This window comes from Gorilla gorilla, chromosome 13 (assembly GCF_029281585.2).
Source record: "Gorilla gorilla gorilla isolate KB3781 chromosome 13, NHGRI_mGorGor1-v2.1_pri, whole genome shotgun sequence".
Classification (NCBI taxonomy): Eukaryota; Metazoa; Chordata; class Mammalia; order Primates; family Hominidae; genus Gorilla; species Gorilla gorilla.
This window is the reverse complement of record NC_073237.2, coordinates 126950412-126976806: the sequence shown is the minus strand read 5'-3', so window position 1 is coordinate 126976806 and position 26395 is coordinate 126950412. Positions and strand designations below refer to the sequence as shown.

The window sequence follows — 26395 nt, the reverse complement described above, 5'->3', positions numbered from 1 at the left end:
GCTCTCTACAGAAACACAACTGATAGATACTCTGCCAGAGTGCTGGGGATTGGCACTTCTAAGTGTTCTCAAATTCTTTTTGGGATGGAGTAGGGTATATAAACCAGCCAACAAAACAACAAATAAACGAATTAAAGAAAAGGGATGCTTCTAGAAAAAGCCTGACATAAATGGGAATGGTGAAAAAGCTGGCAGCTAGACTGTAGAAAGGTCACCATTCTTCTCTTTCTTTAAGGTCAAGATGTAGCCACAGCTTCCCTAGAGCCATGCACCAAATCGTAGCTTTTCTGTGGAGAAAGTGGGAACTTCAATTCCCATGCGCACTGAAGAACGGAGTTAGGCTAAATCAAACAAAATTCTCAAATAGGTCAAATTACTTCCAAGCTGGTGCTCAGGGGCCAAGTCTTTATCTCAGAGCCCAGCGAAAAGATTTCTGTATTATCAGGGCAAATAGGAACTCAAATGCTGAAGAACTGCTGAGAAAAATCATCCTAAATACTTCCCTTCAACCTTTCTTCTCAACAGAGTGACACTTCAGAGAGTCGTTAAGGTAATGGCTGACAAATTCAAACTTAACTGGCAGGTTCACTACCACCTGAAAGGCAAAGATATTTCTGGCAACTTACCTCCATCATCCAAGGGCCGTTTTTGTACTCCGTATCCATATACTGAGGGGTCCACTAGAGGTGTGGAATTATTCAAGTGAGGAATTGAATCAATTTTAGCAGCAATCTACAGAGAGAATCAGATTTAAACACTCAGTAACAAACCATGGCTCTATCTGAGGGAGAAAGACAAGTGTCCTCTTTAAAGGGCTATTATCCCATTTCTCCCCTGACCTTGATTAATGGAAGGCAGCACCGCAAGAGCACAAATACTTTTCACTGTTAAGTGAGTTTTCTTTTGGTCTTAATAATAACTTGTCTTTAGAGTACATTCAAAAATGTGTCTCTACAAGCAAATTAGTATTCTTTTTTTTTTTTTGAGACGGAGTTTCGCTCTTGTTGCCCAGGCTGGAGTGCAACGGCATGATCTTGGCTCACCGCAACCTTTGCCTCCCGGGTTCAAGCGATTCTCCTGTCTCGACTTCCCAAGTAGCTGGGATTACAGGCATGCGCCACCATGCCCAGCTAATTTTGTATTTTCATTAGAGACGGGGTTTCTCCATGTTGGTCAGGCTGGCCTCGAACGCCCAACCTCAGGTGATCCGCCCCCCTTGGCCTCTCAAAGTGCTGGGATTATAGGCGTGAGCCACTGCGCCCGGCCGCAAATTAGTATTTTTAAGTCACCACTTAAATATATAGGCACATCACATCTTAAGAAGAAGAAGAAAAAAAAAAGCAAGCCAACAACTGAAGAACTTTCTTCAAAAAGTTTAACTTTTCTCACAGGGTTCACTTATGCAACAAATTCCCCAAGAATATTTGAAAGGCCTCATGTGCTCAAATGTGACAAACGGGTCTCACTCTGTCATCCAGGCTGGAGTGCAGTGATGTGATCATTGTTCACTGTACCCTCAATTTTCCAAGCTCAAGTCATCCTCCCGCCTCAGCCTCCCAAGCAGCTGAGACTACAAGTACACACCACCATGTCCAGCTAAATTTTTTTAAATTTATTATTTTTTTTTGATACGGAGTTTTGCTCTTGTTGCCCAGGCTGGAGTGCAATGGCACGATCTCAGCTCACTGTAACCTCTGCCTCCTGGGTTCAAGCGATTCTCCTGCCTCAGCCTCCCGAGTAGCTGGGATTACAGGCATGCACCACCACGCCCGGCTAATTTTTGTATTTTTAGTAGAGACAGGATTTCACCACGTTGGCCAGGCTGGTCTCGAACTCCTGACCTCAGGTGATCTGCCTGCCTTGGCCTCCCAAAGTGCTGGGATTACAAGCGTGAGCCACAGCGCCTGGCCTATTTTTTTAATTTTTAATAGAGATGAGGACTCAATATGTTGCCCAGGCTGGTCTCGAACTCCTGAGCTCAAGCAATCCTCCTGCCTCAGTCTCGCAAAGTGCTGGAATTACCACTTTGGCTAATCCCATGGCTCAAAGGTGTGAGTCACGGTGCCCAGCCTGACAATTCTTTAGGAATACACCCATCCTATAAACTTTAATGTCTATAAACTGATGTGTGATCTATAGAGATGTTAACATAAGCTTGTCTTTACTGGAAGTGTCCAGACAATCTCAGAAGGATTCCTGCAGCAGAGAAAGGGAGATGATCTCTAAGAGCTATTTCAACTTTTAATATTTATTATCAGTGAAAGGACAGAACATAGCTGTTAAAAATTTCCCCCCAGAAACAAATGGTATGCAGAACTTCTTACTTATCTACTTCGTTCTCAGCAGGAAATTATATGTGATCTTCATAATAAAGCAACTCTTTCATTTAACCAAAGGAATATTTACAGCAACTGTTCTTGATGTTAGTCCCTCAGTTAAAGTTAATAAACAGGGGTCTATCAGGGGCAGCTAGCACAGCTGTGCCCCAGAGCAAAGTCTTCAGTGGTAGTTCTGAGCTAGTCCAAATGTTCCCAGAAGTCTCACACCTATTGGGACCAACAGAAATTACCTGAAACAAATAAACAACCAAAGACAATCATGATACTGAAAACCAAATGCAGGATTTAAACGGCAGACATCATCCCTTACATTTACGAGTTCTGTGATGTTGCGGCAAGTCTCCCTCCTCTCTGCATGATGCCCCAGGGTAATACCATATATTTCATAGTTTTTGAAAAGATAATAAGATTCCTGAAGGCAGAGGAATACTTGAACACACCACAAATACTAGGGTTGTAAAACAAGGCAATTCACCCAACAAATGTTAAGTACCTACTGTGTGATGGGCTTTTTGAGGCACTGGAGCTTTTGTAGTGAAGGAGAACCACCAGGCCTGGCACTTAAGAGTCAGCAGCTGGGGGAAGTTAAAGGTAAACCAGGTAATCAATAAACTGATCATTTCAGCAGGTGATAAGCATTACCACAGTAAGAGAAGATAATGCCACACAGAGCATGCTTAGGAAGCTGCTTTAAATGGGGTGAATGGGCAGGCCACTGTGAGGAGTGACATCTGAGTCCTACGTGATCATGAGGAGCTGGCTACATAAAAATCTGAGAAAGCATGTTCTAGGCAGAGGAACTTGTACAAAGGCCCTGAGGCAGGAGCAAGCTTGGTAGGTATTAGCCTGGAAAAGAAGTCAATCTTGCCAGTGTGGAAGGAACTAGATATGTTCCAAAGGTGGGTAGTTCACACTGGACCCTTTCAGGTCATGGTGAGGAGCTTGGACTTTATAGGAAGGCTGATGGGCAGCTACTGCAAGTCTTAAGCAGGAGAGTAACATGCTGATTTCTGCTTCTAAAAGATCCCCAGCCAAAAGCATGGTGGCTAGCAAAGGTAACTCCAGCACTTTGGGAGGTCAAAGCGGGATGACTGCTTGAGGCCAGGAGTTCTAGACCAGCCTGGGCAACACAGCAAGACCCCCATCTCTACAAAAAATAAAAAAGTAGCTGTGCGTGGTGGTGCATTCCTGTAGTCCCGGCTACTCAGGAGGCTGAGGCAGGAGGACTGCTTGAGCCGGGGTTTGAGGTTACAGTGAGCTATGATCGAGCCACTGAACTCCAGCTGGAAGATGGAGCGAGACCCCATCTCTTTAAAACAACAACAGAAAACAACAAACAAGATCCCCTTGACTGCTAGGAGACAAGATAGGAAGAAGGAAGGAAGGAAAAGACAGTCTAAGTCAGACTCAGCCTTAGGAGATATTACTGTAGTCTAGGCCAGGGCTTGGCAATCTACCACTGGTGAACCACTTGCCTTTGTAATTAGAGTTTTGTTAGAACACAGCCACACTCATCTCAGAGTGAGACTCTTGACTCAAAAACAAAACAAAACAAAAAGACAAGCTCTATATGAAATTATCCCGGTTCCCTTTAAATGATGCCTCTGGGCTTCCAGATCTTTTACCTTCCTCATTTTATTTTTGAGATGGAGTCTTGCTCTGTTGCCCAGGCTGGAGTGCGGTGGCGCAATCTTGGCTCACTGCAACCTCCGTCTCCTGGGTTCAAGCAATTCTCCTGCCTCAGCCTCTTGAGTAGCTGGGATTCCAGGCATGTGCCACCATGCCTGGCTCATTTTTATATTTTTAGTAGAGACGGAGTTCCACCATGTTGGGCAGGCTGGTCTCGAACTCCTGACCTCAGGTGATCCACCTGCTTCAGCCTCCCAAAGTGCTGAGATTACAGGCATAAGCCACCGCGCCTGGCCCTTTTCTCTTCCTTCTAAAGTAGCTAAACTGTATTCCTGAGTCCTTGGCCTGCCTTCTAACGTATGTAGTAGTTTCATGTCATTTTTTCCTCCAAACCCGCCATGATAAAAGTTGTTTCGACAGCTTCCTATTCCTAATTTAGATTAAATCAACAAGTGTTCTTCCAAAATGTGACTGAGCCTTTCAGGTTTCTTCTTAATTCATGCTCACTTCATCACCTACAATTTGGGAAATTTCCACTATGAGAAAGTAGTACAGAATAACAGCTGGGATACAGCTCTGAAGTGAGGAAACTGCATTTGAAACCTGGTTAAACAAATGCTGGGTATGAGTTCAACATTACAATGTATAAATTACATTTATACTACGGTGTAGACTATGTTACATTATTCTGTAAAGAAGCAATATACTCCTTCATTCTTCCACATACTACCTTGTTCCAAAAAATGATTTTAAATGCCTAATAGAATTAAAATGTAATGCGTGCTACTCTGCTAAAACCACTTTAAATATGCTATCTCATTTATTCCTCACCATGATTCTCTAGGAGGTTCTTGGCTCACTGCAACCTCTGCCTCCTGGATTCAAGAGATTCTCCTGCCTCAGCCTCCCGAGTAGCTGGGGTTACAGGCATGCGCCACCATGCCTGGATAATTTTTGTATTTTTAGTAGAGATGGGGTTTCACCATGTTGGCCAGGCTGGTCTCAAACTCCTGACCTCGTGATCCGCCCACCTCGGCCTCCCAAAATGCTGGGATTACAGGCGTGAGCCACCGCGCCCGGCCTTATTATTTCCATTTTAAGACAATAAAAACTGGGGCTCAGACATGGAGTGACCTGCCCAAAGTCACCCATCTTATAAGCGGCAGAAACAGCCTGCTCTATTTTATTCCTTTCTTAATAAACTTGCTTTCAGTTTACCAAAAAAAAAAAAAAACAAAAACAAAAATAAAAAGTGGCAGAAACAGTATTCAAACCCAGGTCTTCCTGACTCTGGAGTCCAAGTAAATGGTACGTCGAAGATTCAATGATATGGCAAAAACCATAAAGGAGGTACACAAATCATTAAAGTTAGAAAACATTAATTTTCTATTTTCAATTAATTATTCTCAGTGCACATTTTCAAGACTAAAATTCTCTGACCACTTGGCTGCTCCCTTCCCTCCACTTAATATTTTCTTAAACATATCTCAGTTCCCAAGGACTTAAATAAAGCCTGACTTCCAGTGCACAGAGCCCAAGCAATTCTTCACATAATCGATCATTTTAAACAGTAGTTACTTAAGGGAAGTGAGGTACAGTCCTCAGTTCATAATGCTGTAGGCCAGGAGATAAAAGCCAGGATGGTCCACAAAACCAAGGCCACTCTCCTCCTTATCTGCAAGCGTGACCTTGAGAGGACTCTGCTACCAATTTTCTACCACACAAGTTATTTTTCCCCTTTTCAGGGGGAGGCAAATGGGTTATCTCACTACCCATGCTATTTTAAGCACAGTGATAAATGAAAAATAAATCAACGTCACAGACACTTAACTACCAGTAGTTAGTGGAAACTCAGAGAAGGAGAGTACTGGACCAGGAATCAGTCAACAGTCCTGATTTTCCAGCCAGTTCTTCCCGCATGTGACCTTGGGCAAGACCTTTAAGAGCCTTGCTCCTTGGTGTCTTCACCTGTAAAATGCAGAGGCAGACTAAACCAGTGTTTTCCCAAGAAAAATGCACAAGGTGACCTTGGGAGGTACACGGATGAATGTTTTTAAACTTCCATTGTTCTTACAATTACCTTCTATGCATGACAAAGTTTTCCACTTATGATACTGACTTAGTTCCCTTTTAAAAAACATTTTAGGGGCATGTGTTCTCAGGATCTCCTTGGGGGTATGTCACAGGCAAAAAAAAAAAAAAAAAAAAATTAAATAGGCCGGGTGTGGTGGCTCATATCTGTAATTCCAGCACTTGGAAGGCTGGGGTAGAAGGATCGTTTGAGCCCAAAGTTTGACATCAGCCTGGGCAACATAGTGAGGCTTTATCTCTACAAAAGCAAAAACAAAAAAACCTAGCTGAGTGTGGTGGCGTGAGCCTGTAGCCTTAGCTTCTTGGGAGGCTGAGGCAGGAGGATCCCTTGAGCCCAGGAGTTCAAAGTTACAGTGAGCTACGGTTAAGCCACCACACCGTAGCCTGTGCAGGTACAAGACCCTGTCTCTTAAAAAAAAAAAAATATATATATATATATATATATATACACACACACACACACACACATACATACATATTTAAAATAAATCTGTCTGGGTGTAGGGGTTCATGCCTGTAATCCCAGCACTTTGGGAGGCCAAGGCTGGTGGATCACTTGAACTCAGGAGTTCAAGACCAGCCTGGCCAACATGGTGAAACCCCGTCTCTACTAAAAATACAAAAATTAGCTGGGCATAGTGGTGCATGCCAATAATCCCAGCTACTCAGGAGGCTGAGGCAGGAGAACTGTCTGAACCCAGGAGGTAGAGCTTGCAATGAGCCGAGATCGAGCCATTGCACTCCAGCCTGGGGACAAGAGCGAGACTCCATCTCAAAATAAATAAATAAATAAACAAATAATCTAAATTTAAGAATATTAAATAATGTATTGAAGGTTCAATGATATGGCAAAAATCATAAAGGTGGTACACAAATCACTAAAGTTAGAAAACATGACAATTAATTATTCCCAGTACACATTTTCAGGACTAAAATTCTCTGACAAGTTTCATAACCAAAGTAGGTCACCTTATAAATCCAAATAAAAAGTTGCACATAGCCCCACAACTTCATACTTACTAGAACTCTATACCAATTAGAAACAGGCAAAGCCACCTGAATGCCATCCACATACGTGTCCCTGCTACTCAACAGGGATCCTGTTGATTGGCAGTGGATACAGCAAGCAGAGGTGAAGGCTCACACCAGCATCGAGGGTGTGGGACCCAACTTGCTTCCCCAGAGCCTGCGTGGCACAGCCACCCAGAGAGGTCCTGCCTGGGAGAAAGGTAGGTTGGACTGCAAGACTCTACTCCCCACAGTGGGAGGAAACAGTATGCAGCCAGGGAAGTAGCCCTGTGGCAAAGAACAAGTTCCTAAGACAGGTTTGGAGTCATGGGCCATAGGGGCAGGTCCGAGTCCTGCATCCCACTACCTAATGTTACAAAGAAGACAGTGCATCAAACATACTGCCTACTAAGTGCCTGACAGTGCCCTCATTTAACTGTCACAGTGACCTTCTAAAGTAGCTACTATTCTCCTTACCGTGGGACTTGGAACCAGTTTGCCTGGAATTGTATCCACAGGGATAACAAGATAACAAATGTAAAGCACTAGAAACAATGCCGGGTGCACAGTAAGGAACCAGAAATGCTTGCTATTTTAACCTCTTATTGAAGAACAATGACACAGAAAAATACATGGATCATAAGTTTATAGCTCACTGAACTTTCGGACACTAAAATACCTATGTAACTAGCACCTAGATCAAGAAACATCACCAGGACCCCAGAAGTCTGCCTCATGCCCCCTTCAGTCACTACCCACCCCACCAACCAGGGTAACCTCCTAATTTCTAACACTATTGTTTTTTAAATTATTACTATCATCAACTATTTCTGCATTACAGATGAGAAAACTAAGACTGAAAGGAGTTAAATAACTTGTCCAAAGCCAAACTAGTTAAGTGGCAGAACCAGAACTTGAACTCATACTGTCTGAACCTCAAGTTTGTCTCTTAATAATCACATCACAATACCACTCCCCAGGAGTTTTGTGACCATCAAATGAAAGAACATATATAAGAATCCTTGCCTGGCACGCAGCACAACATGGGCTCGATGAACGAGAACTATTGTTGTCATCAGAGATGGAGCCCTGGCTGATGCTGCCCTGGTTACTTGCAATAATTGAAATAAAGAATTCTATGACAATTGAATAAGATGCAGCTCTTCTTGGGAGGTTTTCCTGACAACCTCATCTCTCCTATGCTTAGGCAGAATTAAATACTCCCATATTTGTGTTTGCAAATCACCTTACAAACTACATCTAAATAGCATACTCTCACCGAGTATGTTATGTTGGTTACACTGTCTCCCCACTATGAGAGCTGAGGACTGGATCTGTCTCCATCATCTTGGTACCCTTAAGACAAAGAGTCCTTAATTAGGAGCCCCAGGGTTTAGTTTTAGAGAATTCATGACTTCCCAAAACTACATCCCAAACTATTTAAATATTTCTAGGGAGTGGTTCAAAGTTTCAAGAGTCTCAGAAAGGTCCACGTTCTGAAAAAGTTAAAGAACTTTCCTAATGCATAGCAAAATGCTTGGCACATAGAAGGTGCTCATTAAACACCTGCTAAATTTAAAGTGGATATGGAGAGGCCCACCTGTAGGCAGAATGCTAAGATGATCAGGTGAGGCTCTATGCTGAAATACTGTTCCAGGTGGGTCACTCCCACCAAAGGCCCTAAATGTGACACTCCCATTAGCTTTCCCCTTCCATTCCACCGAATTCCACCAACAATCCTCCAATGATCTGTTTAAAGACTGACAGGCTGGGCTCGGTGGCTCACACCTGTAATCCCAGCACTTTGGGAGGCCAAGGCAGGTGAATCATGAGGTCAGGAGATCGAGACCATCATGGCCAACATGGTGAAACCGCATCTCTACAGAAAATTCAAAAATTAGCTAGGCGTGATGGTGCACGCCTGTAGTCCCAGCTACTTGGGAGGCTGAGGCAGGAGAATCACTTGAACCCAGGAGGCGGAGGTTGCAGTGAGCCGAGATCATGCCACTGCCTTCCAGCCTGGTGACAGAGTGAGACTCCATCTCAAAAAAACAAACAAACAAAAAAAAAAACGCCGGGTGTGGTGGCTCACGCCTGTAATCCTAGCACTTTGGGAGGCCGAGGCAGGTGGATCACAAGGTCAGGAGTTTGAGACCATTCTGGCTACCACGGTGAAACCCCGTCTTCACTAAAAATACAAAAAATCAGCCAGGTGTAGTGGCAGGCACCTGTCGTCCCAGCTACTCAGGAGGCTGAGCAGGAGAATGGTGTGAACCTGGGAGGCTGAGCTTGCAGTGAGCTGAGATCACGTCACTGCACTCCAGCCTGGGCGACAGAGCGAGACTCCGTCTCAAAAAAAAAAAAAAAAAAAAAAAGATTGCTGCTTCAGCCACCTCATTGAGATGAAAAACCACCCAACTACCTCTGCTAAGGAACCAAGTCCTTCCTAAAATGCAGAGGGCATGGGTCCAAGAACTACTGCATATATTAACTATGTGTACCTCTGAGAAAACTGCTTTATCTCCCTCTGGCTCATTATTTTCAAATATAAAATGAGAATTAATAGCCCTTATTAGCTGGGTGTGGTGGCAGCTACTGGGGAGGCTGAGGAAGGAGGATTGCTTGAGCCTGAGAGGCAGAGGTTGCAGTGAGCCAAGACTGCGCCACTGCTCTCCAGCCTGGGTGACACAGAGAGACCCTGTCTCAATTTATAAAAAAAAGAGAGAGAGAGAATTAATAGCCCTGGTCCTATCTTACCTGGTGGTTGTAAAGACTGAATTCCGCAATAAGATAAAACCACTTACAAACTTGTCTTACTTATCTTTGCACTGGCCCAGCATCCAGCAAGGGGCCTTGGACTCAGCAGATCTTCAATTAATGGTAAGTAATCTAAATCAAATCACTACTTCCAATCACACTACTCAGTCTTGCAAGTGATTTGTAACCATCTGGTATTAGAATAAAAATGTAGGCTGGGAGTGGCAGTGCATGCCAGCTACTTGGGAGGCTGAGGTGCGAGGATCCCTTGAGCCCAGGAGATCCAGGCTGCACTGAGCTGTGATCGTGCTACTGCATTCCAGCCTGGACAACATAGCAAGACCTTGTCTCAAGAAAACCCAAAACCAACAAACAAAATCTTTAGAATAAAACTCCAAACGCAGAACATTTTCAATTGGGATGATTCTAAGATAAAGTTATCAGAATAAAGACTACACAGAAAAGAATGAGAGAGAAGGGAGTATGAATAGACAGCAGATATAACATAAGAAAGCACAAGAACCAAAATAACATGGTGAGCTTTTTCCAGATCCGGTTAGATGGACACTCTGAATGTCTAAGGGTTTGAAGGGACTGCTGAAATTATCTAGCTCCACATTTCCTGATGTTTGATGCACAGAATGTGATTTGGTTCCATGGAAAGAGGGCACGAAGTGATCTAACTTCAGGACATTTACAAAACACACCCTAAACCCTGTAGGAGTTAATGCACAAAGCATGTTAAAGGTTCTGAGAAGTCCTACAGTAAAGAAGCCAATTCACCTTTATTTAATCCTGCATTCCCCAAACTTAACTGCCCATGATCTCTTTTTCACGCAAGATCTTTAAACAGCCCATAGATCAAATGCTAGGAAAGCCCAACCCAGCCCAAGGTCATGCATCGGCTTACAGGCGACTCAGACCTCCTAACTCTCAATCCAGAGCTTTCCATTAGAAATTTCAAATAAAAACCAGAAACGACTGACTCACAATTTACAAAAAGATAAGTAAAAAACTGTCAATTAGGCATCCCAAAGAACAGTATAAAACAATAGCAAGATGGCGGGAATGAAGACAACCCGGAGAGTGTGAATGCCTCATGTCAAAAACGCAGCAGCTACTCAGCTCCTGCTGATTATCACTGCGCAGGCTGTGGGAGCAGTGTGGCCAGATCTTTTCTAGGGAAACTAGAAATCTTTCTTTTTTCTTTTGAGACAGAGTCTCACTCTGTCGCCCAGGCTGGAGTGCAATGATGCAATCTCCACTCACTGCAACCTCTGTCTCCCAGGTTCAAGCAATTATCGTGGTTCAGCCTCTCGAGTAGCTGGGATTACAGGTGCGTGCCACCATGCCTGACTCATTTTTGTATTTTAAGTGGAGGCAGGGTTTCACCATGTTGGCCAGGTTGGTCTCATCCTGACCTCAAGTGATCTCCCTGCCTCGGCCTCCCAAAGTGCTGGGATTACAGGCATGAGCCACAGTGCCTGACCAAAACTTTTTTTTTTTTGAGATGGAGGCTTGCTCTGTTGCCCAGGCTGGAGTGCAGTGGCACCATCCTGGCTCACTGCAACCTCCACCTCCTGGGTTTAAGCAATTCTCCTGCCTCAGCCTCCAGAGTAGCTGGGATTACAGGCATGTGCCACCACGCCCAGCTAATTTTTGTATTTTTAGTAGAGACGGGTTTTGCCATGTTGGCCAGGCTGGTCTCAAACTCCTGACCTCAAGTGATCCACCTGCCTCAGCCTCCCAAAGTGCTGGGATTACAGGCGTTAGCCACCATGCCCAGCCCGAAATCTTGCTCTTTTTTTTTAATGCAAAATCACTCTAGCTTCGTTTTTTGAGACAAAGTTTTGCTCTTTTCACTCAGGCTTGAATGCAATGGCACGATCTCGGCTCACTGCAACCTCTGCCTCCCAGGTTCAAGCTATTCTCCCACCTCAGCTTCCTGAGTAGCTGGGATTACAGGCACCTGCCACCACGTCCAGCTAATTTTTGTATTTTTAGCAGAGATGGGGTTTCGCCACGTTGACCAGGTTGGTCTTGAACTCCTGAGTTCAAGTGATCCGCCCACCTCGGCCTCCCAAAGTGCTGGGATTACGGGTGTGAGCCACCGTGCCCAGCCAAAAATCACTCTAGTTTTAAAGTGTTGGTGCTGGGTGGGTCAAACAAAGCATGCCTGCAGGCCCACAGTAAGTCTTCTATAGCTCACAGGCCACAAGTTTGAGAACTGTGGTCTAAGTAAATTTCTATTTATGAAATAACTGGTACTTCAGAAGAAACCGAAGTTTGGTAATACACATGGGCTATCAGATTTTAAAATAAAGACAGCCAGGCATGGGGGCACGGTGCCTCACACCCATCCCAGCACTTTGAAAGGCTGAGGTGGGAGGATTGCTTGAGGCCAGGAGTTCGAGACCAGCCTGGGCAACATAGTGAGACCCTGTCTCTACCCCAAAATAATTATATGATAAATTATCACATTATAAATGTTCTCACCTGCAAATAAGAAAAGCCTTAGAGACATACAGTGGAATATATAGTTTATTTACTATCTACTTTCCAATACCCAGTATAAAGTTCAGCACTTCCATTAACATGTGGTGGCGCACACACACTCAGTGACATCACCAAAACCCTTTAAGGAAGACTCACTCCGCCAGGTACTCTACTGGGTCCCAACAATGTAAAGCTACAGGAGCAGCCCGTGGATTTCCTGCAGACACTAGTTTCCTTCAAGTGTTTATGAAAGCTAAAATGAGTGTACAGGCAGGAGTTAGTCCCTTGTGAAATGCTGACTTGAGCTATTCAATCACTGGACATGTACAAGACAGTCTCAGTGGAGTACCACTTAGATCTCTTGAGTGTTCAGTACACTTGACTGAGCCGGGAGTCAAAACCATGTGTTAAATGAGCCTCGCAGGGCGAACCCACTGGCCAATGAATGGAGGCTTTTTCTTTTAATGGTAGATGTACAGTGTTCTCTTAAAAGGAAACCTAGTGCTTGTTCTAAGAAGTCAGAATCTTAAAGCATTAAAGTTCTAAATCAGCCCAGGGTATACAACACACATCCCAAATTACCTACTGCTCAGGCTTAAACTGTGAAACAGCAGCACTGGGAGAGATTTTCAGGAGGACTGTGGAACTTCTGAGGCCCCACACCAATCAACATTTCCCCAAAATAGGTGCCAGTGAAGAAGAGGTTCGGGCCTAAAAATCTGTCAAAAGGTTACTTTCTACTGATTCTACAATGGCTTGGTCACACTCATTTGAGTGTAGTGCTACCATGATGCCGAACGAACTCTATGAAGCACCGTTTAGACTGCATTCTGTATCAACATTATATGCTGTAGTTATACAATCCAGAGGCATTGAGTGGGTCTATCTAGATCAAAACAGATCTAATGCTTTTTAAAGTCCTAAAAAGTATTAGTAGTTTCTCGGAGAACAATTTCTATTTAGGCGATGACTGGCAGACAGCTAGCTGGTCCAGCTTGTGGAAGGCTGCTGTCAACCTATAATGCACTGTGGCATCACACTATCCTAACAAGGGGTTGCTCACGGGTGATGACAGGTGCTACTAAATTATCAATGGTAGACTTTCTAGGAACATTTAAAAATATTTTTAGGAGAATAGAACAACATAAACCAGACTTGGATCTACTCATCCAGAGGTCCCCTTGTAACCTAGGCAGACAGTCAGTATAGAAGTGCAGAGGACGGCTGTGGAACAGGATGAACTACTCAGGATTTTGTCTTATCTGAACTAGTTGAAGAAACACTGCTTCTGCTAACCAGCCACTGACTTGGGAAAAGCAGACAGATGTTTTTTAATATCCAGCAGTTTTTAGATCTTCATCCATGGAACTGAATGAGATCACATTTCTTTCTTTTTCTTTTTTTTTTTTTTTTTTTGAGACAGTGTCTCACTCTGTCACTCAGGCTGGAATGCAGCGGAGCGATCACAGCTCACTGCAGCCTTCATCTCCATGCTCAAGCTAGCCTCTTGCTTCAGCCTCCCAAACAGCTGAGACTGCAGGGGTGGGCCACCACATCCAGCTAATTTTTTTAATTTTTAGTAGAGACAAGGTCTCGCTATGTTGCCCAGGCTAGTATCAAACCCCTGAGCTCAAGCCATCCTCCTACCTCAGCCTCCCAAAGTGCTGAGATTAGAAGCATGAGCCACCGTGACTTGCCCAGATCACATTTCTACTACCCTATAGAATGGATGTAAATTACCTGCTTGTGCCAAACATTAACTCACTAGACTTCACACTGCTGGGGAAAATGTTTACATTTTATTTGACATCTTCAGAGACTTCTTTTCAATCTAAGAATACCATGCTCAGAGTAAACTAACAACTGACGCACTTTGCTGCAGAGTTCAAAGGATATACACGGAGGCTTCAAGATGTCAGAGGGAAAGCCTAGTTGATAAAGTGTTGGACTTCACACACCAAACTTAATAGAAACTGCAGGTTCAAATCCCAGCAGGGTCAACTGAGACTATTACGATCTGCTAGAAAAACTGAGCATGAGACACGTTACTGCTCTTTGACAAATTTAAGAGGGCCTTCCAGACTGTCTCTGGAGTTTATGAGGAGACATAAAAGGGGAAAAAGCTTTGCCTTTAAATAAATATACTGTCTTTTAGTTCTGTTTAATGGGGAGAAAAATCACATCTCTGTAACATGCTGTGTATATAACAAAGAAACAGAACTATCACCTTCCAGATGCCCAAATGAGATCCTTTGAGTAAGTTTACCATCAGCATACAGTATTACAGATTTCTAACATTCCGTTCTTGCCCAATGCAAATCTATATACAATAAACCTAAAATTACCCACCAACCTGGTTTTTTCTTTAGTTTTTAAAGGCCATCAAATCCTTGGAGATAGTATGGACCTCCAGCTGTTAACATTCAGAAGGAACACACTTACAGCCCTGTCTCCATTGGGCTTATTACTGCTCCAGTCAATGGTGCATTTCAGAGCTGAGAACAATTCCAATGAAGTTTTCACTGCTAGTAGTAAACACCACTGCTTCAACAATCCACATTAGGTCAGCATTTACCAGAGGATCTCCCTCTGGAGCAGGTTGTCCAAGAATATGAGTTCAACCACTGGCTCAAGAGAAGCGGAATGTCTTCTCAATGGTTCAAAATTCACTTTATGTTCAACTACAGGCCTTCTGCAAACTGAGGATCTGAGCCCTTTAGGGCAGTGCCTATAATTCTTCCCGGACATAGAAGGCCAACAAGGTGACTGTCACACATCAGCACAGAGCGAAAGCCATTACATATTAGTAGCCAGTGAGAAACAAGGTTCAGGACCCTGTACTGTAGAGGAGAGCACTGTAACACGCCAGCAAGCAGAGTGGTGGAAGGGGAGCTGGGTGGCATGTTCATCCATTACAGCCATGGGTGGATCTGAAGTCTAAGTAAGATGGATACTCACTACCGTACTGGTTGGCACCTAGGCAGTAAAGTAACAATTCATCAGATAAAATTTTAGGTGGAACCACAGGTTTGGAAAGTTCTGGGATCCAATATAATGTCTATAGGAGCATCAATATATAACCTGAAAAGTCAGTATCAGGGAAACAGGTAGGGTTCCCTCCCCTGGAATACTGGAAAGAGATGTAAAGACCATATCTTCGAGCGCCCGAGTGAAGACCTTCTTCTAATACAATGACTCCTGTGGCTTTCTGTTAGGAATCAAGCAGTAATTAGTTATAGCCCAACTTTTAAAGTATCAGTGCGCTTACAATTACATAAGAAGAGAGGAGGACATAAGACACTTAACAGAGGAAGTTGAAGTGTTAGGGCTGACTTGTAAGTAAGTTTTAGATACAACTGAAGAACACGTTCTGTTCTAAGTACCATGCCAGAAGCCAGTAAGTATTTTTGGCAGGTCCCATATTCACTCTCTGGGGAAGCCTGGAGCTTTTTAAAACCCAGTTAATTTAACTCTGACAAAATGCACGACATTGTCAGAGAGTAAAGTTTCAATGTCGGAATGAGGCCATATCATTCTCCCCAGTAGAGGCAAGCTTGCCATGAGAAATTTCTACATCTTGGGGACCACCCCCACACATGTAACACCTCCCTCTCTCACCTCTCCAAAGAGCACCCTCACATATAAGATGCCCTCGAGTTCCTTCTACTCAACAGAAAGTCTAAAGACGATGTCCCCCAAGTTTTAACAAGTTACTGGGCGTGAGACAGCTGCTTTATGTCTACACCCAGATCCTCCCCGTGGGCTTCCCGGACCCCTCCCCTCGCGAGGTTCAGAACCCCGCGCTAGCTACACTGTGGGTCCAGGCTGGCCGCTGGCGCACGATGGGGCCAGACGCTCTAAGGAAACCCTTTCCCAGCGATTTCAGGCACCTGGGAGACCCGCCCGACAGGCCGGGCCTGGGCCTCGCAGTGGCGCCTTATCCCCCCGGCTCCTCCCGGCTGTAGGAACCCCACGGAACGGCCCGGCCCGGCTGAGACGTCGGTTCAGGCTGCCTCCCGGCCCCAGGCCCGAACCCCTCTTCCCAGCCCGCCAGGCCCCGCCTCGGGATCTCGTGCTCCTGCCAGCCGGCTGCGCCCGTACCTGCCGGACCCGGTGCAGGGCATCCACGAAGCCCTCGGCCTTCATCCCCACAGGAGCGCTCTGCCCCTGCACCAGCTCCGCCATTACCGCCCCCGCCGCCGTCGCCCCCGCCGCCGACGCCGCCGCTCGGCTCCCCGGTCCGGCCTCCCGCTCCGCTTGGGGACCCGTAGCCGGAAAAGGAAAGTCGCCCTACTTCCGGCGGAAGGGAAAGCCGGGACGCTCGCAGCTGGAGGAGCCGCGTCTGCGGGGCGGGGTCAGGGCACGTGACCTTCGACCGATCGGAAGTGGGGGCGGGACGGCAGCGCCGGGGTGGGCTCAGATCGCCAGACAGCCGTCGGTCTCCAGGGTCCGATCGCGACCCTTCCCTTCCCGGGCGGGATTTGGTCCAGGACCGTCGATGGCGTCTTGACAGGTCCCCGAGGCTCGGATGTGGTCCCAAGGTGTCCGCTGTCGGCCGTTTGGAATCTCAGAGGGACTGACTTGGCTCTCCCAAGACGGCACCCCGAACAGTCGTGGTTCATCAAAAGCCTGGTCCTGGGCAGCCCCTCCCTGAAATGGCTGTTGGTTGGGAATTTGGGGGCTGAGCGCTTTGAAAGGGCATTGGGACAGCATCACAGAATGTCAGTGTCCCACATTTGCGGGGAGTCCCGGGCCCCAGTTCTTACACTGCAGTTTGCATGAGGATGGGCCGCCGCCACTTCCGCCTGGGGTTGTCTGGTGATGCCCCCAGGAGGGACGCGCCCACTGAAAAGCCAGCGTGGTGTCCTCTTACACGGTCCTTAACAAACTCTGGGACTTTGGGGGTGCAGGAAATACCACAGGACCGTCATTACTCCCATACCGGCTGAGTCACAACTGTATTGCAGGAGGCTTCTTGGAACGCCTATGTAACTTTAATGGAAGTGACCAGGTACAGATCTTCTACAGCAAGGAAGGAATCTTAATGCTAGAATTCAGTTGAGCCTTTGAGTTGGCTCTTCTTATAAGTGAGCAAACAAGTAACAAGGTTTAGGGGGCGCCCATTTTTGTGTTAGCACGATTGCCCTCGTGTTTTAATATTTCCCAAGCCCTATTATGATAAGGAGTTGGACTTAATGAAGAACCATGTTGTCAAACATCTTATGCCCATCTTGAAGTTGTGAAGGAAGATGAGCACCAAGAAAAGGAAATAAATAAAATCCAATATGGGCCGGGTGCGGTAGCTCACGCCTGTAATCTTAGCAGTTTGGGAGGCCAAGGCAGGCAGAACTCTTGAGCCCAGAAGTTCAAGACCAGCCTAAGCAGCATAGTGAGACCCCGTCTCTACAAAAAATATAATTAGCTGGGCGTGGTGGCAAACACCTGTAGTCCCAGCTACTGGGGAGGCTGGAGTGGGAGGATCACCTGAGCCCTGGAGGTCAAGGCTGCAGTGAGCTATGATCACGCCACTGCAGTACAGCGTGGGTGACAGAGCAAGACCCTTTCTTGGGGAAAAAAGTCCCATATAACTTTCCTTGATGACCCCACCCTCACCCCTCACTGTGTCATTATGCCAAGAGAGCTTTGGGCGTTCTAAAGAAATATGAGGAATACTTGACCAATAACCAAAGCATAGTTATTTATTTGTTAATGACTTCTTTCCTAGACTGTGAGTTACTTTAGAGCAGAGACTTATTTTTCCCTGTATCCCTAGGGTGTGGCACATAGTAGGTGCTTAGTAAACTTATTTTGCATTCAATAATGCCAAGTAGAATAATTCATAGATTATGGCAAAATAAAAGAATTTGGCAAAATTGCAAGATTGAAGATCGCTTTCAGGAAAAATGTTCCAACCCCTATTCAAAAGTACATAGCTTGCTGTGTTGTTGAAGTGCCAGCACGAGGAGGACCATGCCAACACATCCATTTATTGCCCATTCTGGGTGTGTTGAGCGTTTTAAGTTTGCTATGCTTGTAAAAATCAAGGAATGGCAGTGGTATCAACTTTCATGAACACAGTCGTTCAGCTGAACCAAGTATCAGTGATAACTTCTGTTTTGAATTTTAGAAATATATATCTGAGGTTAGAATGTTGATTCATGCATATTCCAACTGGCTTCCCCTATGAGTATAAATAGGGAAAACAAGGCTATTGTTCCAAATGTAAGTTATATTCCAAGGTTTGGTCCAAAGACCAGAGAATCCCTAAGTAGGAAGACAGAGTTTTGTTTTCCCCTCTTTTACTGGTTGAGTAACTTTGAGCAGGTCACTTATATTTGGGGGCACAGAAGATGAAGATGACCCTGAGCTTGTCATGTCCACTGTTAATTGTTCTACTAACACCCTAGACTTCATCATCTTGTTATAGCACTTATCACAGTTGCTTTTAAATCATCATGCAGTTATATGTTTATTGTCTGCCTTTTCCACTAGAATAAAGCCTCTGCTGACATAAGGTCTATGTTTGTCTTGTTAATTGCTCTCCCTACCACCTAGCACCAATGCCTGGCATTTGGTTGGCTCTCAGTATTTGTGAAATGAATGAATGAGATGATCTTGTCCAAAGAAGACAGGGAAAGATTCTTAGAGGTTAAAAAAGAAAAATTCGGCCGGGTGTGGTGGCTCACACCTGTAATCCCAGCACTTTGGGAGGCCGAGGCGGGCAGATTACCCGATGTCAGGAGTTCAAGACCAGCCTGACCAACATGGTGAAACCCCCTCTCCACTAAAAATACGAAAAGTAGCAAGGCGTGGTGGAGGGTACGTGTAATCCCAGCTACTTGGGAGGCTGAGACAGGAGAATCGCTTGAACCCAGGAGGCGGAGGTTGCAGTGAGCTGAGAATGTGCCATTGCACTCCAGCCCGGGCAAGAAAAGCAAAACCTTGTCTCAAAAAAAAAAAAAAAAAAAAAAGCCAGGTGCAGTGGCTCACAGGCGGATCACCTGAGGTCAGGAGTTCAAGACCAGTCTGGCCAACATAGTGAAACCCTGTCTCTACAAAAAAATACACACACACAAAATTAGCCAGGCGTGGTAGCGGGTGCCTGTAATCCCAGCTACTCGGGAGGCTGAGGTGGGAGAATCACTTGAACCTGGGAGGTGGAGGTTGCAGTGAGCCGAGATCGTGCCACTGCACTCCAGCCCGGGCAACAGAGCAAGACTCAGTCTAAAAAAAAAAAAAAAAAAAGAAAGAAAAGAAAAATCCACATACTGTGGTTGTGACTAGTTTTGCAAACCATTCCTATTGATAACATTGCAATGCCTCTAGATGCTACCAACTAGAAGCCACGCTAAAATGAAACTGTATCAATGAGGAGAGTCTAGGTTATGCTACAGTAACAAGCCTTAAAACCTCAGTAGCTTACAACAATACAGGTTATTTCTCACTGGATACATGAACATGGTGTTGCCTCCACTACATGTCCTGTTTACTCTTCAGCCAAGGCTGTAGCAGCCTCTGTCTGGAACATTAAACTTTATCAGGGCAGAGGAAGAAGCGAGTGACAAAGCACGAACTGGTTTTTAAAGCTTCTGCCTCAAATGCTAGGCACTACTTTTGTTCATGTTTTATTGGTTGAAGAATGTTTGCCTGTTGTCAATAGGATGCAGAAGTATGAAGCATACATTGGCTTTTAAAGCTTTTGCCTAGAAGTGAGTGGCATATGGCACTTCTGCTCACATTTAATTGGCCAAAGCAAGCCGTGGCCAAGCACTGATCAAGTGGCAGAGAAATATAGTCCATCTCCAGGGAGAAACAGCAAATATGTTTGAATAGTAACATGATTTTTCAAATAAATCAAGAGAAAAAAATAAGCATGGAGAATGTCGTACAGTAGATTTTAAAGGATATAACATGGGTGGTTTCCAGAATTCGTTAACTACCCTAAAGACCCTCAGCATCTGGTCATTTGTAATTTGGGGAAGCTTTGCCTTGCCATCCCAAGATCTGCGTTGTTTATATCTCTGAGGCAGAAATAGCTTATAGCGATAAATCGTGAGTGAGAGAATTCTCCATTTAGAGATTTTCACAGGTCCCCAGAGCAGACCTTTTCCAATGTCAAGTGTCCACTGGAATTTCAAGTGCAGACTAAGGAGCATGTCAGCATGAAATCTCAAAATTTAAAAATAGAATTATTAAGACTCTCCAGCACTGACTGAGGGATACAGGCATGCCTTGGAGCAATAGGAGTGATCCAATGATTGGAATAGTGCTCTTTGTCTTAGCATCAGAGAGTAAATTAGAATCTACCTTTAATAGGGAATGCATATGTATATGTATATATGTAATTGTCACTTAGTGATGGGACTGTGTTCTGAGAAACGCATCATTGTGTAGACATCTCAAAGCATACTTACACAAACCAAGATAGTATAGCCTACTACAACACCTAGGCTATATGGGGTAGGCTATTGCTCCTAGGTCACAAACCTGTACAGCATGGTACTATATGGACTACTGTAGACAGTTGTAACACAGTGGTAGGTATTCGTGTATCTCCACCTCCCGGCTTCAAGCAATTGTCTCTACCTCAGCCTCCCCGGTAGCTGGGATTACAGGCGCCCACCACCACACCCAGCTAATTTTTGTATTTGTAATACAGATGGGGTTTCGCCATGTTGGCCAGGCTAGTCTTGAACTCCTAACCTCAGGTGATCCACACTCCTCGGCCTCCCAAAGTGCGGGGATTACAGGTGTGAGCCACCACGCTCGGCCCAGTGTTATAATTTCATGGAACCACCGTCAAATATGCTGTCCATTGTTGACAGGAATGTGACTGTATATCTCCCCGATTCCACCTTTGGCCTCGTACCACCCTGCTGGTACCACAGAGTAGGGCTACACTCTCAAGTAAGTTCAAAGAAACTTAGTAAATTTGGCTAGTAAATTTTTTGGTACCACACTTTTCCAAAACAATCTATTCGGCCTTCACACTTTAAAAAAAAATTATTTTTTAATAGAGACAGGGCCTTACTATGTTGCCCAGGCTGGTCTTGAACTCCTGGGCTCAGGCAATCCTTCTGTCTTGGCCTCCCAAAGTGCTGGGATTATAGGCATGAGCCAACTCAGCTGGCCCCTCAAAATTAATGATGTAGCTAGTTATAGAGCTCCGGATTGTAAATAATTCTCCTTTAGAAGACCGAAGGCATCTCTTACTGTCTTCTAGCATCTCATATACATATATACATATATATACATACATATATATACGCATACATATATTTTTTTCTTTTTTTTTTTTTTTGAGATTGAGTCTCACTCTGTCACCCAGGCTGGAGTGCAGTGGTGCAATCTTGGCACACTGCAACCTCTTCCTTCTGGGTTCAAATGATTCTACTACCTCAGCCTCCCAAGTAGCTAAGATTACAGGCATGCACCACCATGCATGGCTAATTTTTGTATTTTTAGTAGAGACGGGGTTTTGCCATGTTGGCCAGGCTGGTCTCCAACCCCTGACCTCAGATGATCCACCCACCTTGGCCTCCCAAAGTGCTGGGATTACAGGCATGAGCCACCGCGCCTGGCTCCAATATTTCTTTAAACAGTTTTATTGCTGGACGTGGTGGCTCACGCCTGTAATCCCAGCACTTTGAGAGGCCAAGGCGGGTGGATGATCACCTGAGGTCGGGAGTTCAAGATGAGCCTGACCAACATGGAGAAACCCCATCTCTACTAAAAATACAAAATTAGCTGGATGTGGTGGTGCACGCCTGTAATCCCAGCTACTCGGGAGGCTGAGGCAGAAGAATCGCTTGAATCTGGGAGGCAGAGGTTGCAGTGAGCCGAGATCATGCCATTGCATTCCAGCCTGGGCAACAAGAGCAAAACTCCATCTCAAAAAAAAAAAAGAGAGAAATTCTTTTCAGCAAAGGATGAAGTAGGTGCTTGACTGTTTCACATGTGAATAAATAAATGTATGAGTAAATAAATGCAGACTTCTCTGAGGCAGCCCAGCCCACACAACCCCTCCTTCTCTCTGGAGGTCTCCACATTTAATGCCTACAAAGAAGGCAAGTCTATCCATTTATTCTCTGGTTTATCTGACGTGGCCTTGGCTTTACCTCTGAGCCGGAAGGTACCTCAACAGCAGCGCCAGCTTCTACACCAGATGAATAATTACAGAAACTCAGCAGTTCCCATTTTTATCTTCCTCCAATGCTTTCCAGGTGAAAGTGCTGAAAAAATTTTCCAGTTTTTTCAAAATGAGTTTTTTTTTTTTTTTTTTTTTGAGATCGAGTCTCGCTCTGTCACCCAGGCTGAAGTGCAGCAGTGTGATCTCAGCTCACTGCAACCTTCGCCTCCCGGGTTCAAGCCATTCTCCTGCCTCAGGCTCCCAAGTAGCTGGGACTACAGGCGCCCGCCACCACGCCTGGCTAATTTTTTGTATTTTTAGTAGAGACGGGGTTTCACCATGTAGGCCAGGATGGTCTCAAACTCCTGACCTCAAGTGATGCTCCCACCTCGGCCTCCCAAAGTGCTGGGATTACAGGTGTGAGTCACTGCACCCAGCTGAACTCTTGTAAACCTAATTTGGCTAAAGTTTTTCTTTTAACACTTGCTAAGGTAGTCGGCGTATGCTAAGGAACACGCTACCCACAGAGAGTGAGTCTCCCCGAGGGCTCGGCACAGCGCTGGGTGCTTGGAGAGCCCCCGGTAGTAATCTGTCATCATTGTCCCACAGCTCCCTCCCGCTAAACCCCAAGGTTCTCGTACCTGCTGGGTGTTCAGTAAATGCCGGATGCCTCATTGCCCTGTGTCTGGAGTTGGGGCCAGGGTTCCAATCCCAGAACTTCAGTCTCTAAACACTGGCTCCTGTTGGTCTCCTGTCATGAAATACTCTGGCTAGTGGCTCTTGGGCTCCATGGCCTTCCTCCTCGCTGTAGCTGCAGCCTCAGCCCCGCCTCCAACCCCAGTGTGAAAAAGACATTCCGCTTCCCCCACAGGGATCCTCAGCCTGTGGTGATGCCCCAGACCCTACATTCAGAGTTCTTATGCAGGGGTCTGAGGAGCCCTCCTAGGATTTGGCTTCAGAGGGCCGGAGAATCCCCTAAGTGCCATCATCTGGACGGTGCTACACCGCCTCCTCTGTCTAAATTTCTGTGCGAGTACCAGTACCACAAAAATTTGCACCTGCTAGACAGCCGTGCCTTCCTAACATTTAGAAGCTCCTTGGGGAACAGCTGTGTGACTTTGGATGCACACCTTAATCTCTTTAAAACCCTGTTTCCTGCTTTACCGATCCTGGGCCTGGCCTGCTGGTTATGATATACAGCAGGTGCTCAGCCATGGGGTCAGGGCTCGGCCCACCCTTCTTGTGAGTCTTGAGAGCCAAGGAGCTACTTCTGAGATCATATCTCAGTGGGCAGCGTGGATTTGATTCAGGGAAGCCATGCTCCACCGAGCCCCGCGCTCTATGTGGAGGCTGGAAGTCATTCGGCTGGGAAATCGCTTGTCCTCAAGCCCGAGCCCACTCACGGAGCTGAGCTACCGTGAGGGAAATTGCCCTAAATGTGAATCCACCTACGAGCCCGGGGAAAGTGATTGTGATGCTCATGAGCGAATTGCGGTAGCCCTTCCGTGCACAATGTTTCAGCTTGTCTGCCTTCCAATCACTCCTAAATAATATGTTTTATCTGGTGTGACTGCTCGCTGGGGCCCTGCTCCACCCGGCACTAGCAGCCAAAGCACGACATTTAAAATCACGTCTGCTTTTCATTCATAATGAATAAAATAGGTTTCAGACTCCCACAGCCGGCCACCAGGCACTGAGGAACCGCCGTCTCCAAGATGGCTTTGGGTCACTGACAGGGCTGTCGCTGAGCTGGCACCAGCATGAGCCAGAAACCTGTGCCATCTGCCTGAAAGAAGGGATGAACAAGGCCGGGCGTGGTGGCTCACGCCATAATCCCAGCACTTTGGGAGGCTGAGGTGGGCAGATCACCTGAGGTCAGGAGTTCGAGACCAGCCTGGCCAACATGACGAGACCCCCATCTCTACTAAAAATACAAAAATTAGCCGGGCATGGTGGCACACACCTGTAATCCCAGCTACTCAGGAGGCTGAGGCAGGAGAATGGCTTGAACCCGGGAGGCAGAGTTTGCAGTGAGCCAAGATTGCACCACTGCACTCCAGCCTGGGCGACAGAGTAAAACTCCACCTCAAAAAAATAAAAATAAAAACAAAAATAAGAAGGGATGAACACAGTGGCCAGGTGGCTGGATGGCATAGCCTCACAGAGAGGCCCTGGGTTCAAATCCTCCCTCCTCCACTTCTGGGCAGTTTGACTTTCAGCACGTTGCTCATCCTTCCTCTTTGTGCCTCATTTCCTCACCTGTGCAAGAGATGGTAAAGTCTTTGCCAACCAATGGCTCCCCAGGCTTCTCCCCAGCAAGAAACCAGTCAGGGGAGTTTCTGGTTTGCCCCCTTTTTATGACATTGACTTCAAATATCAGCTTCTGGCCAGGCACAGTGGCTCATATCCCAGCACTTTGGGGGGCTGAGGTAGGAGGATCACTTCAGCCCAGGAGTTTGAGACCAGCCTGGGCAACACAGCAAAACTTCATCTCTACATAAAACACAAAAAATTAGTTGGGCGTGGTAGAACACACTTGTATTCCCAGCTACTCAGGAGGCTGAAGCAGGAGGATTGCTTGAGCCCAGGAGGTCAAGGCTGCAGTGAGCCATGATCATTGCACTCCAGCTTGGGTGACAGAGTGAGACTCTGTCTCAAATTTTCAAAAATGTCAGCTTCTTAAAAACATTTTTTTTTGGCCAGGCATGGTGGCTCACGCCTGTAATCCCAGCACTTTGGGAGGCTGAGGCAGGCAGATCAGCTAAGGTCAGGAGAATGTCCAAGGCTACCCTGGCCAACATGGTGAAACCCCGTATCTACTAAAAATACAAAAATTAGCTGGGCATGGTGGTGGGCACCTGTAATCCCAGCTACTAGGGAGGCTGAGGCAGGAGAATCGCTTGAACTCAGGAGGCAGAGGTTGCAATGAGCCGAGATCGCACCACTGCACTCCAGCCTGGGTGGCAGAGCAAGACTCCATCTCAAAAAAAAAAAAAGTGGTTTTTTTTTTTTTTTTTTTTTTTCCGTATCTCAGTCATGGCATCAAAATCCATCTTCTGTAGGTGTATACCTATGTCCATAGCAGTATGACTCACATAGCAAAAAGGTGGAAGCAACCCAGTGTTCACTGATGGATGAACGGATGAATGATATGTGGTCCATCCATACAAAGGAATATGATTTTCGGCCTTAGGAAGGAAATTCTGACACATGAACCTTAAAGACATTATACTAAATGACATGTCACACATAAAATGACAAATACTATGACCTCACTAACATGAGGTCTTTGGAGTTATAAAATTTATAGAGATAGGCCAGGCATGGTGGCTCATGCCTGTAATCCCAGCACTTTTGGAGGCTAAGAAAATGCCAGATTGGTTATAGCTTGGTGTTTGCCTTATTTGAACACGGTTTGAACAGTGGGCCACATTTGATTGGCCAAAACTTGGTGATTGGTACAAGTGTAGGCTACTGTCTGTTTATAATTCCATTTAGGTTATACTTTATGATGTACAGAGAAACCTTTAGGCTGAACTTAAAATATGTAAGGAGGCAGCTTTAGGCTAACTTGGTTTAACACAAGTAATCCCACAGTAAGAGCTTGTTTCCTGCTCACATCACAGTCCAGTATGAGGAGAAGTGTTGGGTATGGGATCTGCTCCATGAAGTCATGCACGGACCCAGGGTCCAGAGCATGAAGGATGGTGCAGGATGTTTTAGGAGCCAGGACCAGAAGTGGTGACATCACTTCCTCCTTATCTTTCATTGGCCAGAACTCAGTCACATGGCCCTACCTGCTTGCAAGGGATCCTGGGAAATGCAGTCTAGTTGTGTACCTGGGAGGAAAAGGAGACCTTTTGATGAAAAGCAGCCAGGACTCGCCGCTGGTAGGAACCATTAGTATTTCTTTCTTTCTTTCTTTTTTCTTTGAGACAGGGCTTCA

At 45.7% G+C, this 26395-nt stretch overlaps 1 protein-coding gene and 1 long non-coding RNA gene across 5 annotated transcripts in view; both read right to left on the bottom strand.

Moving 5' to 3' along the window:
• FUBP3 (far upstream element binding protein 3) overlaps window positions 1-16618 on the bottom strand; it is a 58908-nt gene extending 42290 nt beyond the window's left edge. The window contains exons 1-2 of one of the 4 annotated variants that reach the window (XM_004048747.4): window positions 16422-16618; window positions 627-732 (exon numbers count right to left, since the gene is read on the bottom strand). In XM_004048747.4, coding sequence (XP_004048795.1) covers window positions 627-732; window positions 16422-16505 — 190 coding nt within the window. In that variant the 5' untranslated portion in view covers window positions 16506-16618. The remainder of the gene's footprint in view (window positions 1-626; window positions 733-16421) is intronic. The other 3 variants (XM_019034032.3, XM_055351352.2, XM_055351351.2) reach the window with 3 other exon arrangements.
• Window positions 969-14667, bottom strand: LOC134756914 (uncharacterized). The gene is made up of 2 exons (XR_010130377.1): window positions 2837-14667; window positions 969-2569 (listed from the first exon to the last, which is right to left on the bottom strand). It is a non-coding gene; the product is annotated as an uncharacterized lncRNA (long non-coding RNA).
• Window positions 16619-26395: the final 9777 nt, after the last annotated feature.